The sequence below is a fragment of the Amyelois transitella genome, chromosome 9 (assembly GCF_032362555.1).
Source record: "Amyelois transitella isolate CPQ chromosome 9, ilAmyTran1.1, whole genome shotgun sequence".
Classification (NCBI taxonomy): domain Eukaryota; kingdom Metazoa; phylum Arthropoda; class Insecta; order Lepidoptera; family Pyralidae; genus Amyelois; species Amyelois transitella.
The window spans coordinates 5,289,395-5,307,602 of NC_083512.1; the positions used below are offsets into that span (position 1 = coordinate 5,289,395).

Genomic DNA, 18,208 nt, shown 5'->3' on the forward strand with positions numbered 1-18,208 from the left:
GCCGGTGCCCCGTCGTCGGCGCGGTATATTCCCACGTTGCTCGCAGCTATTCCTTGAAGCTCATCATTGTTTCTGTTTACTGGGCAAGTTTCAGGAAAACAATTCGTGCGGTCGATGGCCGATACAGTTCTGCGATTACAATATTTAAGTAGTTTGCTGAACAGTTTAGCGGATAAGTTAAACATAACTGCGCTGTTGAACTGGTTGGTGCTAATTTTAATAATTTAGTGAAGTGAAATAATACGGTGACTGGTGGTACATATTATATTTTCTATGTTTTTTTAGTACCAGAAATTGCATATTTTATATATATAAATAATTCTAATTAAAACGTGTACGACGCATATAATATTCAAGCATTTCAGTCCAATAAATGAATTCAGTGCTTAAACGGCTATAAATAAAAAGGTCGTGTGAATCTTGGTGAAAGTAGGTACACTATGTGTATTGTAAAGCCAAGATTGATTATTGAAGGTGGAGTTAGACCGAACTGTGCGTGCGCATTATTGTGTTTATCTGGGGCAACGGTAGTGTATATAGCGATGCTAAGGCAAGCAGTAACTACTACGTGTATTTCTCGAAACAGTTCTGGCCATTTTCAATATTTCTTTATTTCGATGTGATATTTGCGATAATAAGGTATATATATATATATATATAAAATTGTCGAATAATAGATATTTAAGCTGCGATCTCGACAGGAGATTTGGGAATTAAGCAAAAGGCTAATAATATTATCAGTGCTATTGTCATTTCGTCATCTCAAAAGTCGTGAAGAAAGATGGAATGGTCGAAGTCTTTTCGGCCAGCCTTCAGGAAACTTTTCAAAGCTATCGATTCGAATTGTACTTTTGAACTGCCAAAAACTTCTAGCCTATTCTGAATCTTCTTTTAAACTCTCACGCTGCATAATAAATATTGTAAATATAGGTTTTAATGTGGACTAAGTATTACATTATTGAATTTTGGTTCGCGTTTCGTTCGCGCATCAACAGCGGTCATTACTGTTCTTTGTAGTAGCTCTGAATCCGCTTCCATTGGCATATTGTTTTTTGTCAAATGATCGTCCTAAAACGTTACCCTATGTGTATGCATGCGTTCAAACCTGTGTTTCTACAATATTTATAAAGCCACCGTTAACTAAAAGCGATTCGTAGTAAATGAGTAGGGCGCGCAGTCAGCAGTATCGATGGTGCGGTCTCAATACGGCCCAATTAGTCGAGTCAGACTTCCGCACGTTTTTGCCCGCCACTAATAGGCAAGATCTGAGAGAACCTTTATAGCCTTCAGTTAAAGTTTAGAATAAAAAAATAGTAAATATTGCTTTTAATTACATATCAGACGCCGTGTTAACATTGAACGTATAGAAATATAGAATTAAGCATCTTTAATATTATCTATAAGGTAGGTAACCTATAGATTATTCCAGAAATTGTGTGTGGCCCTGAACATAAAATACTGGATTGCTAAGAAGACTTTGAGGTAGGAAGTTTGTACTCTTAATGCGAAAGAAGAAACTTGTAACCGCAAATTGTTAATTAAATAAAACTTAAACAAAAAATAATAGAGAAATTTACAATGTACTGTATGCTATGCTAAGAATCAAGTAATGTTGCTTGATAGATATAGAAAGCAAAGACAGATGCCGGTATAATAGGCTTCGCTCTGCTCACAATTACGCAGAAATACCAAAACTTGTTGGGTGATTAAATAAACTAAAAGTGAAGTGGAATGGTGTAAATGAGAGTGAGAGGCTTAAATAAAAACAGATAAAAGAAGTCGAAAGGTGTAAACAAGACTGAGAGGCCGGTATTATAGGCTCTGCTCAGCTCACAATTACGCAGGTCAAGCGTGCTCGTCTGAGCCGCAGACGACTCTATACAAACAACGTCTGTAATGCTATCTCGTTAAAATTCGAGAACAACCTGTTAGTGCACTTGGATTTTTGTCATGTACGTGTGTGAAAGTAATAATAAGATAAGGTTTTGGAGTAAATTTTAGGAGTATTTTCTTTTTTCGTTAGGGATAAGACAGTGCCCATAGACAGAAACCTCGTTTAGCTCACTTTTCACAATATCTAAATAAATAAATAATAAATAAATAAATATGGGACAAATTACACAGATTGAGTTAGCCTCGAAGTAAGTTCAAGACTTGTGATATGAGATACTAACTCAACGATACTATATTTTATAATAAATACTTATATTCTTGTAGATAAACATCCAAGACCCTGGAAAATAAGGTAAGGCCAATAAGAAAAGTTCTTTTCTTATCATGCCCTGGCCGGAATTTGAACCCAGGACCTCCGGTGTCACAAACAAGCGTATTACCGCTGCGCCACAAAGACCATAGAGATCTAGAAATCTTATGTTGAGGTTTAGATTGCTAGCGAATTTAAGAAGAATCACAAATTTATAAGCCTTGATTGATTTTTATAATCTGCGTAGGAAGAGAAACATGTCCTACAGTTTTACTCCGCTACCAGGCCTGCATAAAATAAATTTCAAATAAAATGTTTCATAAAACAAAATTTCAAACATTCATTATACACCAATGTTTTAATAATCGTCGTGCATAGAAGTATAATGAATGCGTACATTTAAAAATATATTTGCTACTTTCAAATACAATCAACTTGTAACAAAATATCTTGTTAAGATATTGCACAATAGCACCCAACCGAACCAAATTTCATTAAATAGGTAGGTTACCTGGAGAATTTTAAGTTTCGTTTCCAGCTGGCAAAGTAATATTGAACTTCTAGAAAATCAAAGAAAAAATGTTTGACGCTGATGAAAGATGTTTGGCCTTGGTTTTAGTATTTTTTTGTGTTGTTGTTTTGCAAAATTTTCCATGCTGCTCTGCTAGAATATAATCAAATAAAGAAATTTAATCTATTGGCTTTGTTTACTCCGTAACATTCTGTAATAACGTATAGGTAAGTTTTTTCGTTACAGATTTACAAAATAACAAATCTTTTCTCTTTATTATTAGTGTGGATAAAAAGTAATGTGTCCGTCTTAAAAAACAATATAATTTGAAGGTTTTAAGTTTATACACTCCTCCAAAGCGGAGATAGACGGTAGAGATAACCTAAAAGAATAACAAGCAAAAGGGCAATTAATAAATAAATAATGTAAATTCAGCCGACAGACCTTTAAAAAGTTAAACCCAAGTTAATAACCCTTTCCCTTGATTGACTTTTACAATCTCCACGGGAAGCATACACTACCTACCTCTTCTTTATTACCATCAAGTATCATTAAGTTAGTATACCATGACACTGGTCAAACTGTGGTGCAAGCTCAATCAGTGTGGTTTTCCGGTATATACTTATGTAAAAATAAACAAGTTATTCTTTTATACGCTTGTCATTCTCAGCTATCGTATTCCACATTAGGTGCGCCTCTTCTCCAAATTACCCGAGCACCTGCCAAATCTTTGCTCGCTCGTCTACCGGAAACATAGTTGTCGATAATGGATCGTTGAGTTGCTTTTACTACGCTCACAATATCATATTGCACAAGATTTTCTGAAATACATATACCTATGAATCGTAAGAGTCAGGATTCGTGTAGCCTAATTAAATTAAACATTCGATTAAAAAAATATTTTTTTATTTATTTATTTAGAAAAAATAATAGCACGTTATTGAGATTTGAATCATTAATATTCCATCCCGCTTAATGTGGACTCTAAGTCTTGAGATCTGTTTTTCCATATCGTGTTGATGGGAGACGCGATTATGTGTGTATGTAGGGAAGTTATTTACTTATAGCCTAAACAGGGCGTAAGATATTATAGGCGTACGCAAAATACGCAAACAATTTTAGCTATCGTCTTGCACATTAGGTGCGTCTCTTCTCTCCAAATTACTCTAGAACCTGCAAATCATAGCTCCCTCGTCTACACATAGTTGTCGATAATGGATCGTTGAGGTGGCTTTACTACGTTCTCAGTTGAGTACTAAGTTATGGAGAGTTAAGTTTCACATAACATCGCGCGAGATTTTCGGAAATATGTTTTGTAAAAATCAGAGTTCGTCGAAGTTAAGGTAAATTAAATATGAGGTTTGATTAGACAAAATAATTTTTATTTGTAAATGCCTACTTGTACATCAAAAAGTGTTAAACCAATAGATTGCGCTAGCTTATCAATATAAATAATAAAGTATTTCTACAACTAATTCCACAGCATGTTTAAACGCAAAAACGGCTCGAAAGACTTCAAACCTTGAGCTTCGCCTTTCTTAAAGTTTAAAGGTAAAAAGCCAGTAGAATATAAACTAACGAGAATAAGTATTATCCACCTCCTCTTCAAAATCGTTAGAAACACACTTCTTTATACTCATTACACTCTCCGTATAAAACATGGAAGAACTAAAACTTTCTAGGAAAAATCATATAATTTTCGCGGCAAAGGCGAAATTGGAGCGGCGATAAGGACGCAGACTGATCGCGGGCGCTTCGTCAAAGGGATCACCCGTTCGTTCCCGGCTTCATCCTTTCACGTTGGGGAGGTAGGCGGCGGGCTGGCAGTAGACGGGCGTTTAATATCCGAGCCATTGCGGCCGTCTTTTTACAGCACTACGAGCGAAAAATAATTGATCGATTCCAACGGGGCTTAATGGCGGGCGTGAAACGCCTTTGGTGCTGAAGATTTTTCACTTCATTTCGGATGGCGACAGGATAATAGGGCTCGGACTGGCTTAGACCATTAGTTTCGCATTTTTCTTTGATAATCTAGAACAAAATTTGGAAGACTCAACATAATGCATATTACCGTATATTACAGTCGGCAAACGTTACTACTCGTAAATCACTGCGAAGTTAAACCACTTTGCCATTGTCGCTAAAATGTGTCATACAGCTTAAGATAGTTATAATTATGAGAAACAAATAGGGAAGGTGTTTTTATATAATATAAATATATATTGATATATTGAACCTACATGAAAAACATAGTAATAAATAAATCTGTGTTGTTTTGAAAGAAAATAAAAATGTTTATATTAGGTAACGTATTACTAGGCTCCCAACCACAACAACACTATTGTATTTTTAATTGGTATAACTTTAAAACAGAATATCTAAAAACTTAGCCCAATTACAGAAGATGCTTGAAGTACAAAAGCTTGTTATGGTGATCGAAAAAATTATATAAAACTTTAAATTCTCGTATGTAGGTAGTTCAATTAACCGGTGTATTGATGATTTTGATTACTGACCGCAGAAAATTGACTTCGATACTATTATATTTATTGCAAAAAGTACTTTCTTTATTTCATAAACATTTTAAAAGTATATAGTGTATGTTTTTGTATTATTGCGAAATAACTGATTTATGTGTTTAAAAAAATAAATATATCGAATATTTCTAAAGGGGTGATTCTTCGGAACTAGATTTAAGTCTCGACGTTACATATCCCTAAGTTATCCCGGGGTAGCACGGCCTACAGACATGCATGGTTGGCTATTATGAGGGAAACAATGCCCGCAATAGAGCGACTTTGCGCCCTGAAAAATTTACGCGTGACCTGCGTGAGGCGCTTTCAGTATGTGCTCAGATTTTCTTATAGATCTGCTTATTTTAAAGTTAATGGATCAAAATATAGATAGTTAAGACATCATTCTTCAAAATATTAGATTACTAATACTATTGCGCAATAAATTTAATGACATACCTGAATGTTTTTGAAAATTTCCAAGAAGGTAATATTGTGATTGAATATGCACGTACTCGTATCGTTTCAATGGTGATTCTTTAGACTGGTTAGCCTTAGTAAGCCCGGGGTCGGGGCACGGCCTACACAGGCATGGTAGGCTATTGTGAGGGAAACAATGCCAGCGCCGACACCTCACAATAGAGCGAGTTTGCGCCGTGAAAAAATAACGCGTGACCTGCGTGAGGCACTTTCAGTGTATATTTAGTTTTATATAAAAGTTAGATTTTGACGGCCTCTGTGGCGCAGCAGCAATGCGCTTGTTTGTGACACCGGAGATCCCGGATATGTTGAAAAACGCGGTTTTGAAATTTGATATTAAAAAAAATATTTTATGATCATCCAAATCCCTTTATTTCGGTGACAAACTCAGATTATTTTCTTATTCCTCTTCATATTACTTCTAAACTTATGTAAGTAATAAAAAACTTACTGTTATTGTTTTAAAAGTTTCTTACATACAGTCGTATATAAAATTGATAGGTATTACTACTTTATCGCTTTTTAATGCAGAATATTAATCTAAAGAAATTTATAGCTTAAGTATCTGGTCAAATAAACCTTGATTTAAAGCCAATTCAAATGAATAAATGTACTGGATTCTCTGAAGTACTTACCGATGTATCACCGAAATGCATTCCTTTGACTGCAATGACCAAAATAACCATTGCCTTCAGACTCAGAGTAATTTCTCTACATTCTCAATACATTAGGGGTTAAATGCGATCTATATGGGATATAAGATATATAGTAAGTTATGTAGTGGAGTTTGGTCGTAGCCCATTAGTATCGGTCGCCGCCCGACGTTGATAGATGCACCGGCTGCAGTTTCAGATGCTATGTAAACTTACCACGCGTTATTATAGAAACCTGTTTTGGTATATATTTGACTGATGGATTTGTTTTCGAAAGTTTTCAGGTTGTTGTTGAAATGTTTGAAATTGTTTGCGTTTTGTGAGTATCTGTGAAAACTGTTTACAATGCAGACATTGTAGCTGTAATAAATTAACCTGATTGTCTAGGAGAAATCTTTCTAGATTATTTTTATATTATAACTTTAAGGTTCTGCAATTTTTACAGAAAAAGTTACAAACTCTACTTTTTCATAATTTTAGTACAATTTAGAGGACACCGTTAACTTTGCCTGCGTTAATCATAAAATCCCAAAAAGAACCTGCATGTCACGGTTTCGGCTGTACATATATAGGTATCTGTCGGTCGCTCAGTCACGGAAGAGTTATATATATTTCAAAATAAATATCCGTACTAATATTATAAATGCGAAAGTCTGTCTGTCTGTCTGTCTGTCTGTCTGTCTGTTCCTCTTTCACGGCCGAACCACTGAACCGATTTTGATGAAATTTGGTATGTATATAGTTTAAAACCCGCGTTCAAACATAGGCTACTTTTTTTTTCAAAAATCGACCCCCAAAATAGTCAAATGGGGGGTTGAAAGTTTGTATGAAAATCATCGTTCCGCTTTCACGCCTGAACCGCTGAACCGATTTTAATGAAATTTGGTATGTATATAATTTAAGACCCGCGTTCAAACATAGGCTACTTTTTTTTTCAAAAATCGACCCCCAAAATAGTCAAATGGGGGGTTGAAAGTTTGTATGAAAATCATCGTTCCGCTTTCACGCCTGAACCGCTGAACCGATTTTAATGAAATTTGGTATGTATATAATCCGTACTAATATTATAAATGCGAAAGTCTGTCTGTCTGTCTGTCTGTCTGTTCCTCTTTCACGGCCGAACCACTGAACCGATTTTGATGAAATTTGGTATGTATATAGTTTAAAACCCGCGTTCAAACATAGGCTACTTTTTTTTTCAAAAATCGACCCCCAAAATAGTCAAATGGGGGGTTGAAAGTTTGTATGAAAATCATCGTTCCGCTTTCACGCCTGAACCGCTGAACCGATTTTAATGAAATTTGGTATGTATATAATTTAAGACCCGCGTTCAAACATAGGCTACTTTTTTTTTCAAAAATCGACCCCCAAAATAGTCAAATGGGGGGTTGAAAGTTTGTATGAAAATCATCGTTCCGCTTTCACGCCTGAACCGCTGAACCGATTTTAATGAAATTTGGTATGTATATAATTTAAGACCCGCGTTCAAACATAGGCTATTTTTTTTTTCAAAAATCGACCCCCAAAATAGTCAAATGGGGGGGTGAAAGTTTGTATGAAAATCATCGTTCCGCTTTCACGCCTGAACCGCTGAACCGATTTTGATGAAATTTGATATGTATATAGTTTAAGAATCGCGTTCAAACATAGGCAATTTTTTTTATTCGAAAATCGACCTCCAAAATAGTCAAATGGGGGGGTGAAAGTTTGTATGAAAATCATCGTTCGGCTTTCACACCTGAACCGCTGAACCTTTTTTAATGAAATTTGAAATGCATATAGATTAAGATACGCGTTCAAACATAGGCTACTTTTTTTTCAATAACCCACCCCCAAAACAGTTAAAGGGGGGTGAATCATCGTTCCGCTTTTACGGCCTAACCGCTAGACCGATTTTGATGAAATTTGGTATGTCTGTATACATACATTTTAGTATTTTTATTTATCGTCAACAGAAATTTATAATCTGTGAAAATGTCACCTGTAGCTAATACGGATCATGAGACACGCCTGGTGACAGGAGGATGGGTGAGCGGACAGACGAACTGACAGACAGACGGACACCGAAGTCGAGTACTAGGGTCCCATTTTTACCCTTAAGGTACGACGGAACCCTAATAAGTGTTAATTTTTGATATGCAAAAGATTAGAAAATTTATTCCTTCAATGAACAATTTGTTTGATAATGTAGCAATAGATGGCGCCACCATGTAAAGTAAAAGTCGCTATCGTTTGTCGTTCGACAATCAATAAGACTTCTATGATTTTGGAAGCATTTTTAACCTCAGTTAATAAGTTGTTGGTCGTTTCGTATTCATGCTTGAAGACGTTTCGTTGTGTTTTGTTCATTTGTATTGAAAATTAAAATATGTTCATTGGTTGATTTTGATTTGTTGTTTTGGTTGGTTTAATTAAATATTAATTTGATTTGTTTATTTTTATTTGTTTAGGTCTGTATTTATATAGTACTTATTTATAGGATTAGAGTTATTCATGTTTAGGGTTTAGATCTGCAATTCTGTAGTATTATAGGTTTATAAGTAGGTTAAGTTCTATAATATTTGGTTTAGTAGATTTTTTTTTGAATTATTAATTTGAGTGTAGTACAAGTTTAGGGTTTAGGTCTGCAATTGTGTAGTAATATAGGTATTTAAGTAAGTTAAGTTGTATAATATTTGGTTTAGTAGATTTTTTTTATTATTAATTTGATTTGTTTTGACTTGACATACTTAGATTCTTTTTTCTTTTCTTAATTCGCTGTTTTTATTGCAAAGTTTATTTTAGGCAATTTTTGGGTTTAGGTTTGTATATGTGTAGTACTTATTAAGTAGGTTATTTTTAATCTTTATTATATTTACGTTCGGCATAGGTCGAATCGAACATGCCTCGCAAACGTAAATCCAATTTGTCACAATGCTCAGCCAAAGCTCGAGCTCAAAAAAATGCACGAGCCCAGGAAAGTCAGGAGCAAACTCAGGCTCGCCTGACTGCAGACGCAGAGCGTCACGCAGATCATAGAGCTGCAGAAACATTTGAGCAGTCTCAAGCACGTCGGGCTTTGGATGCGGAGCGTCACAGGGTCTTAAGGTCTCAAGAAACGTTGGAGAAAACTCATAGACGTCAAAAATTAGATGCTGATCGTCATGCGTCTACAAGAGCAGCTGAAACAATAGAACAAACTCAGGTCCGACAACTCTTAGATTCTGAACGCCATGCGTCTTTAAGAGCTGCGGAATCTTTAGAGCAGTCTCAAGCACGTAGGCTCTTAGACTCCGAACGCCATGCATCTGTAAGAGCTGCGGAATCTTTAGAGCAGTCTCAAGCACGTAGGCTCTTAGACTCCGAACGCCATGCATCTGTAAGAGCTGCGGAATCTTTAGAGCAGTCTCAAGCACGTAGGCTCTTAGACTCCGAACGCCACGCTTCTCTAAGAGCTGCGGAGACATTGGAGCAGTCCCATGCACGTCGGCTCTTAGACGCAGACCGACATGCAGAACGAAGACGCACTTTTGCACGTAACACTTGGGAAGGTTTTAAGGATGCTGCATTTGATTATGACCCTACGATTGATTATGTTAATCATAATTTGGTTAATATAGGAAGAATGATTTTAAAGTGTAGGTACTGTGAAGCGCTGAAATGGAAGGACGAAACTAATGGCATGTGTTGCTCTGGTGGCAAAAATTCACTTCCGTTATTAGGTGAGCCAGAAGAACCTTTGAAAACTTTAATGTTGCACGAAAGCGATGAATCAAAACGGTTTTTAAATAATATTAGAAAATATAATTCATGTTTTCAGATGACTTCTTTTGGTGTGGATAGAGAAGTTGTGATGCCAGGGTTTTCACCTACTTTTACGATTCAGGGTCAAATTTATCATAGAGTTGGCTCATTACTTCCACCAGACAACCAACAGCATAATTTTTTACAGATTTACTTCTTAGGGGATGAGACCTTAGAAGCGGATCGTAGGTGTACTGTTATACATGGTGTAGAAAGAGAAACTGTTTTAATCCTGCAGAGAATGATGCATGAACATAACAGACTCATTAATACTTTTAAGACGGCTTTAGAGATACTGCCAGGAGAAAACTATAAATTAGTCATGCACCCTGACCGTACACCAAGCGGAGAACATGAGAGACGATATAATGCACCCTTAATAAATGAAGTAGCAGCCATGGTTACAGGAGAACAATTCGCAACTCGCGATATAATTTTGCATCTACGTGATAACAGATTAAATCGAGTGCCTGATACCCATAAATATTATGACGCATTACAATATCCAATAATATTCAGCAGGGGACAAGAGGGATATCACTTTCAAATATCACAAATTAATCCGGTTACGCGTCTTCCTGTGGCAAATAAAAAAGTATCATGTATGGACTTTTATGCGTATCATATGATGATACGAGAAAATGATTTTAATATTATACCACGATGCAGGCAGTTAGCCCATCAATTCTATGTGGATATGTACGTTAAAGTTGAGAGTGAACGACTAAGATACATATCATTGAATCAATCAAAATTAAGAGCTGAAAACTACATCCATCTTCAAGATGCTGTAACAAATGACGCAAACATTAACCCTAATAATTTAGGGAAAATGGTTATTTTACCGTCTTCATTCGTAAACAGTCCACGGTACTTACACGAATACACTCAAGACGCATTCGTTTACGTGAGGACATATGGTCGTCCCGACTTATTTGTTACATTCACATGCAATTCAGGATGGCATGAAATAGTCGAGGAATTGATGACGGGACAAAAGGCAATCGATAGACATGATGTAGTGGCAAGAGTTTTCAGACTGAAAGTCAAAAAACTAATGGATGTCATTACTAAAGGGAAAATATTTGGAGAAATGTTATGTTTCATGTATTCTGTAGAATGGCAGAAACGTGGGCTGCCTCATGTGCATATATTATTGTGGTTAAAACAAAAGTTACGATCCGATGAAATCGATAATATCATCTGTGCTGAAATACCGGATCCTATTGGTGATAAAGCACTACATGATATTATCGTAAAAAATATGATCCATGGTCCATGTGGACCTGAGAATCCCCAAAGTCCCTGCATGAAAGATGGTAAATGCACTAAAAAATTTCCTCGGAAGCTTATCAAAGAGACTGTGCATAATGATAATGGATATCCGATGTACCGTAGAAGAGCGCCCGCAGACGGAGGTCGAACGGCAAATATAAAACTCCGAAATGGTAGTGACAGTACTATAGACAATAGTTGGGTGGTCCCATATTCACCAATTTTGTCTAAAATGTTCAATGCCCATATAAATGTTGAGGCTTGCAATTCAGTACGAGCAATAAAATACATTTGCAAGTACATTAATAAAGGAAGCGACCAAGCTATTTTTAATTTCAGAAATACAGAGGTCGCTAATCCTGTAGATGAAGTACAGACGTATCAGTCTGGTCGTTACGTTAACAGCAATGAAGCAGTATGGCGGCTATTAGGATTCCCGCTACATGAAAGGCACCCCACCGTCACACACCTTAGCGTTCATCTGGAAAATGGTGAACGTGTCTATTTCACAGAAAATAATTTTCAAGAGAGACTATCATCTCCTCCGAAAACGACACTCACCGCTTTTTTTGATCTGTGTAAAAAAGAAGATTTTGCGAAAACGCTTCTCTATGTTGATTTACCACGATATTATACTTGGAACAAAACAAGAAAAGAATGGAAACGCCGAATCCAAGGAGCACCTGTTCTGGATTGGCCTGGTGTAAAATCTGGAGATGCCTTAGGTCGAGTTTATACGGTCCATGTTAGTAATATGGAATGTTTTTGTTTGAGAATGCTTTTACATCATGTGCGCGGACCAACCTCTTTCAGAGATCTTAAAAAACTTGGTGATCAGGAATTTTTGACTTTTCGAGAAGCATGTGAGGCAAGAGGGTTATTAGAAAATAATAATCATTGGGATATAACTATGGAAGAGGCTGTACAATGCAGATCTGCTTCCAAGGTGAGAGAGCTTTTTGCAATATTGATTGCAACATGTGGACTTTCCAACCCTCAACGATTGTGGGAAAAGTATAAAAACGATATGGCGGATGACATTTTACACAGACTACAAATTCAGAATCCGAATGTTTCATACAATGATTTAATTTATAATGAAGCGCTAACAATGATTGAAGACCAATTGATAAATATTACTGGAAAAAATTTATCTGATTTTGGAATGAGCAGGCCACAAAGAATTGGGGAAGTCAGTAATGAATTAATACGAGAACTAGATTATGACACTGATTCTTTAATGCAACAAATAACAGATGCCCTTCCACTTTTGAATCCAGAACAAAAATTAGTCTTTGACACTGTAACAAACAAACTTGCCAGTGGTGATGGTGGTTTGTTCTTTTTGGATGCTCCAGGAGGCACTGGCAAAACCTTTCTTCTGAACCTTTTACTAGCTCAAATCCGAAAGGATAAAGGAATTGCCGTTGCAGTAGCTTCCTCTGGAATAGCTGCTACGCTACTTAGTGGAGGAAGAACAGCGCACTCCGTACTTAAACTACCATTAAACTTGGCTCAAGAGGAAATGCCAATTTGTAATATTAGCAAAAATAGTGACCGTGGGAGAATGTTGCAGCAATGTAAGCTGTTGGTTTGGGATGAATGTACGATGTCCCATAAAAGAGCAATCGAAGCCCTAGATCGTACTATGAAGGATTTAAAGAGCAACCGGAGCATAATGGGAGGAATGATTGTACTTTTAGCAGGGGACTTTAGGCAGACCTTGCCGGTCATTACTAGGGGTACACAAGCAGATGAAATAAACGCCTGTTTGAAAGCATCTGCATTATGGGTACATGTAAAAAAGTTTTGCTTGACTGTAAATATGCGTGTACAAGTGCACAACGATGTTCAAGCAGGGCAATATACGGCTGCTCTTCTAAAAATTGGAGAAGATCGTATGCCAACAGACTGTGACGGTTTGATTTCACTGGGACAGGAATTATGTGAAGTGGTTAATAATACAGAGTGTTTAAAAAATAACGTTTATCCTGATTTACCAACAAATATGGGCAACAGGGAATGGTTGTGTGAAAGGGCAATTTTGGCGCCGACAAACCAAATTGTAAACCAAATCAACGAAGAAATTATGTCTGACCTGCTGGGGGATGTTGTTGAGTACCTTTCTGTAGATAATGTTATGGATACTGAACAAGTGACATCGTACCCTATTGAGTTTCTCAATTCTTTGGAACTGTCAGGAGTACCTTCCCATAAGCTGAGGTTGAAGGTTGGTGTTCCAGTTCTGTTAATGAGAAACCTTGACGCACCAAGACTTTGTAATGGTACACGGCTACAAATTAATCATCTAGGACGCAACATTGTCAAAGCTACAATTATGACTGGAATGGCAAAAGGGGAAAATGTTTTGATTCCCCGTATACCCATAATACCAACTGATTTGCCATTTCAGTTTAAAAGAGTGCAGTTTCCTTTAAAAGCAGCGTTTGCCATTACAATAAACAAAGCTCAGGGGCAAACACTTAAAGTTGCAGGTATACATTTGGAAAAGTGCTGTTTTTCTCATGGACAACTCTATGTGGCGTGTTCACGAGTATCAAACCCGCAAAATCTTTATGTTTTTTCGAAAGACGGAAAAACTAAAAATATTGTCTATAAAAATGTTTTGAAATAAGCTCCTCCTTTTAACACGTGTACTAGCTGTGCTCAAAACTTCGTTTGCGTGCAATTCGAAGCTGTCCGTGAGAGAAACCGCACTTCCACAAATCTACACCAACACGACTCATAGCCTCTCCCTGAGCTTTGTTAATTGTCATACAAAAACTTACACTTACTTGGAACTGAACGCGTTTAAAACCTAATTATTTGGGATGAGCGGTATTCGTGGAATGAAAACACACTCTCCTGCTCTACATCCTGAGCATAATTTGTGATTTTATAACATCGGAATAATAATAAAATGTATATAAGATGTTAGCCCGGTATATAAAGTACCTTCATACCAAATTTCAAGTATATCGGCCCAGTTGTCAATTTTTTTACTATCCTACGGGAACCTGACCATTGACCGGGATAAAATGTATCTAATATGTTACTGAGTATGTAAGGTACCTTCATATCAAATTTCAAGTTAATCGGTCCAGTAGTTCGCTTTTTTTACTTGGCCGGTTATTTTCGCTCCCGTGAAAATTTCGGGATAAAAACGACTCTATGTGTTATTCTAGGCTATATTCTACCCATTTACTAAATTTCATCAAAATCTGTCCAGTAGTTTTTGCGTGAAAGAGTAACAAACTCCGCAAGTACGCTGACGAAGTCGCGGGTACACAGCTAGTATACCTATAAATATAAATGTATCTAATTAAAAGCTAGTTAACAAATAGGCTACATTTCGGCGAGCCATCAGCTCACAAAGAAAGTCGGGGGGTTGAACTTGTTTGGCACGTCGGAGGGTGGGGGTGGCGCGAACAAAGCCTTCCGGGAAAGCCTTCGGACGTTGATAGATGCGATAAGCTCGGATGCAAGTAAGCTGCATACATTTCTTGCAGCTATTTCTTGCTGGAATATAATATCGGTTTTTGTATATAATATAAAGTTTTTGTTTCGTTTAAAATTTTTCGGAAAATGTGTGATTTTTTTATTAAGAATTCATTGCATTTAATGATTAACAAAAGGATATAGCTGAAAAGTTCATTTTGATCAATAATTTTCTTGGAAATTGAGAATTAGTAAAAAGATAATCAATAATATTTTTGGTCAGTATCGACTATGAAATTAGTTTTAAATTTATTTTATATATTTTCATTTCTTACAAACAATTTCATTCATGAACTAATTACCCCTAAAAGCAATGTTCCTGTGAAAATTTCATCTAATCCATACTGAATTCAAGAGGCACTAGGCACAAAAATACGCCGGTCGCTTTCCGGGCGTTGTAAATGCATTTTCTTATAATGCTGCTCTTCCACCACGTAGAATATGCTGCCTACGCAATAGACATTATTTTTACACAATTGGAGCTAAAGCCAGCTTTTGTACTGTATACATTGTTTCGTTTATTTTCTAAGTGTCTTTTTTTTTTGGTGCAATAAAGTGTTTACAGCAATCGTAGGCTTGCTTTTGCTATAAAAGTATGTATTATTTAAATGGCATCTGAAGATTTTCGTACCAATTTCTTGAAATTCCTTTTAAACAGATGCCTAGGTCAGCCCCCGTAGCATGGCACGCGCGACGCCGTTTCTATCGTGTGAAAAACTATCGCTTTCCCGTTTCACATCATAATATAAAAAGCATAATAGTTTTTCGCGCGATAGAAATGGCGTCGCGCGTGCCATGCTATGAGGGGTCCACAAAGTTTACTGTACTTAACTACCGCCTAAGGGTTTTAAGTTTTCGCATTACTTTTTCTATCTTCGTTTCATTTAACGATTTATTCACAAAGTTAGGTTAACGAAAGAGAAAACCCCTTTATTGATGTAAGCGACAACGTATCCGCTTGCAGTGAAGCGTGACATACCTAAGATACTAAATATATATACATACTTAGAAAAATATATCTAAAAATTAGAAGAAGAATATCCAAAGCAATAGGGATCATTCTCCTAAAGTTTGTCCCAGTGCCTAGTTGCAATCTTGATAAGCGCTCGAGATCTGCCTATAACTACGATCCATTAATAGGTACGTCAGTTAGTGTAACACCACCACGCCATACGATCAAAGCGACACTCGCTCCTTCTATATGGATGAGCAGCTTAAATGCATTTTCTTATAATTCAGAGGCGTCACGTAGCCAGCATGTGCGGAGCCCCGGGCGAGAGCGGCTACAGAAGAACGCAAGCGAATTTGCAGTTACATCTTTTTATATCTCGCTCGCCTTAACCCATAAAGTTGGATGAGAAAATTGGATCGAATTGAGATTTTTGTTTTGGATAGAAGAATTGAAAATAAAGTTGTTAATGTTAATTTTAAAAAATACCGAACAAATACAGAATGATATTACTAAATTAAGATTCTGATGTAATTTGTTTATTATAAGATTGCAACTCAAAGCATTATCTGTATTTGTACGGCAATGCATTGTATTTAAAACTAAGTATTTCTTTATTTTGATTTGTCATGGTGACATTGTACAGGCAGGCCATTTCGGTACTGAGATATGATTTGATATTTTAATTTCTCAATAAGTAGATACTTCAATAATTTTTAATTTTATTTCCAAATATTTCTTTCGCTTCTTACAATGATATGCAGACCCTAAGTAGCAGAATAAATAATAATCTTATAAGAACATAGGAACTGCATTGTAAAAAGAGCTCTATTTAACAATATATTAAAAAATATATATTTAATGTGATTTCATGTGAAATTATATTCTCGTAAATAAAATACAGTTACTAACCGATTTTTGAGTAGCTATTAATGTATGCTAACAATTATTTTATTATTAACATATTATTTATTTTATTAAAATTATAACATTTATATTATTTCTAACATTAATAAATCACACTTAATAGTTACTTAGACCTATTCACAATATTGTAAAATAGTTACCTACATGGTTCTAACGCGCACATTCCTTTTTATTGTAGTATTGATTATTACAATGTTGTTTTGTTTTAATAAACATTACAATCTACACACAAAATGAGCCTTCAAAATTTAAACAAAAGTCGTGATCGTTGAGTTTTTATTTACTGTTACACTATGCATGACCAATCACTTATTAAAATAACAAATTAATAACCAAGTAAAACAGAAAAGAAATTTAATTATTTAATAGATTTTTTTGTTGTCTATGGTGTTCTAATAATTTTAATATCTTATATATATTTTTATCTCTAGAATTAAAAATGATGAACAATATATTTGTTGGAAGTCATGAAGACCATTCTAGTTACGGGTTTATAGAAAAGAAGGCGCCGAAAGTACCTCGACGAAAAGCGTTCCTCATATGACGTGACATGAGCTGTCATACCTAAGCAAGCTGGGTCGGTCGCCACACGAATATTTTATTTGGGCAGTCGGGACGTAGCCCCCCCTACGCCTACCCGATGTGGGGGCTAGTGAGGGAGGGGGGGTGCGACGTTGATCGATGCACGTCTTGCGCCGGAGGCTGCTCCCGACGTAATTCATTAAACGCTGAAACTGCAAGCGGATTTTGAGTATTAAAACGATTTCTCACGGGTGTCCAGTTAAGTCTTTATATACGACAGACAGTTTAAACCTGCCTCTCAGTTTCAGGAGCGCTTTAGTGTTAATGTGACTAATTATATGTTTGTTATAGGAATTCAGAGTATCTATAAACTTATGGCAGCTTTTATTGGTACAGTGCTTTTGGCTTTCTGTTACAGCTAACTAATACTATTGCGAATTCAAATTATATTTTTTTAATTCATTATTAGCTTTATTCCACTTTGATCATCCAGGTGGTATTACCTGGTGAATGGTACATTTCAACATCACCTATCTAATAGTTGTCATATCTTTTGATTTCACAACATTGGTTGAAGTCAAATAAATAACTTAAATCTAAGTATATCGCTTTCAAAACGGCAATGCAGAAGAAGCGGTAACAAATTGCACTGCAGCATTCGTCAATTCATGATAATGACAATAAAAATACTCGTTGAATTCCGTTAGTGCCGACAAAAAATATCATTTAAATATTAAATGCAACTTATAGCCATTGACATTTTTCTATTTATGCTAACACCAGATAGTGTTATGAATTTTCGATCAGTTCACGTCTAATTACGCGAGTTAAAAGAACAAAATAAACAAGAATTTTCTTTTCACGCGGGCGGGCGCACTCTAATTAAATAAACAT

General features: G+C 36.0%; 1 protein-coding gene across 1 annotated transcript; it reads left to right on the forward strand.

Moving 5' to 3' along the window:
* The first annotated feature begins 7,499 nt into the window (after positions 1 to 7,499).
* LOC132902069 (uncharacterized) lies at positions 7,500 to 14,711 on the forward strand. Its single transcript, XM_060945801.1, has one exon. It carries the CDS (start codon positions 9,242 to 9,244, stop codon positions 14,051 to 14,053), a length of 4,812 nt encoding a protein of 1,603 aa, XP_060801784.1. The 5' UTR covers positions 7,500 to 9,241; the 3' UTR covers positions 14,054 to 14,711.
* Positions 14,712 to 18,208: the final 3,497 nt, after the last annotated feature.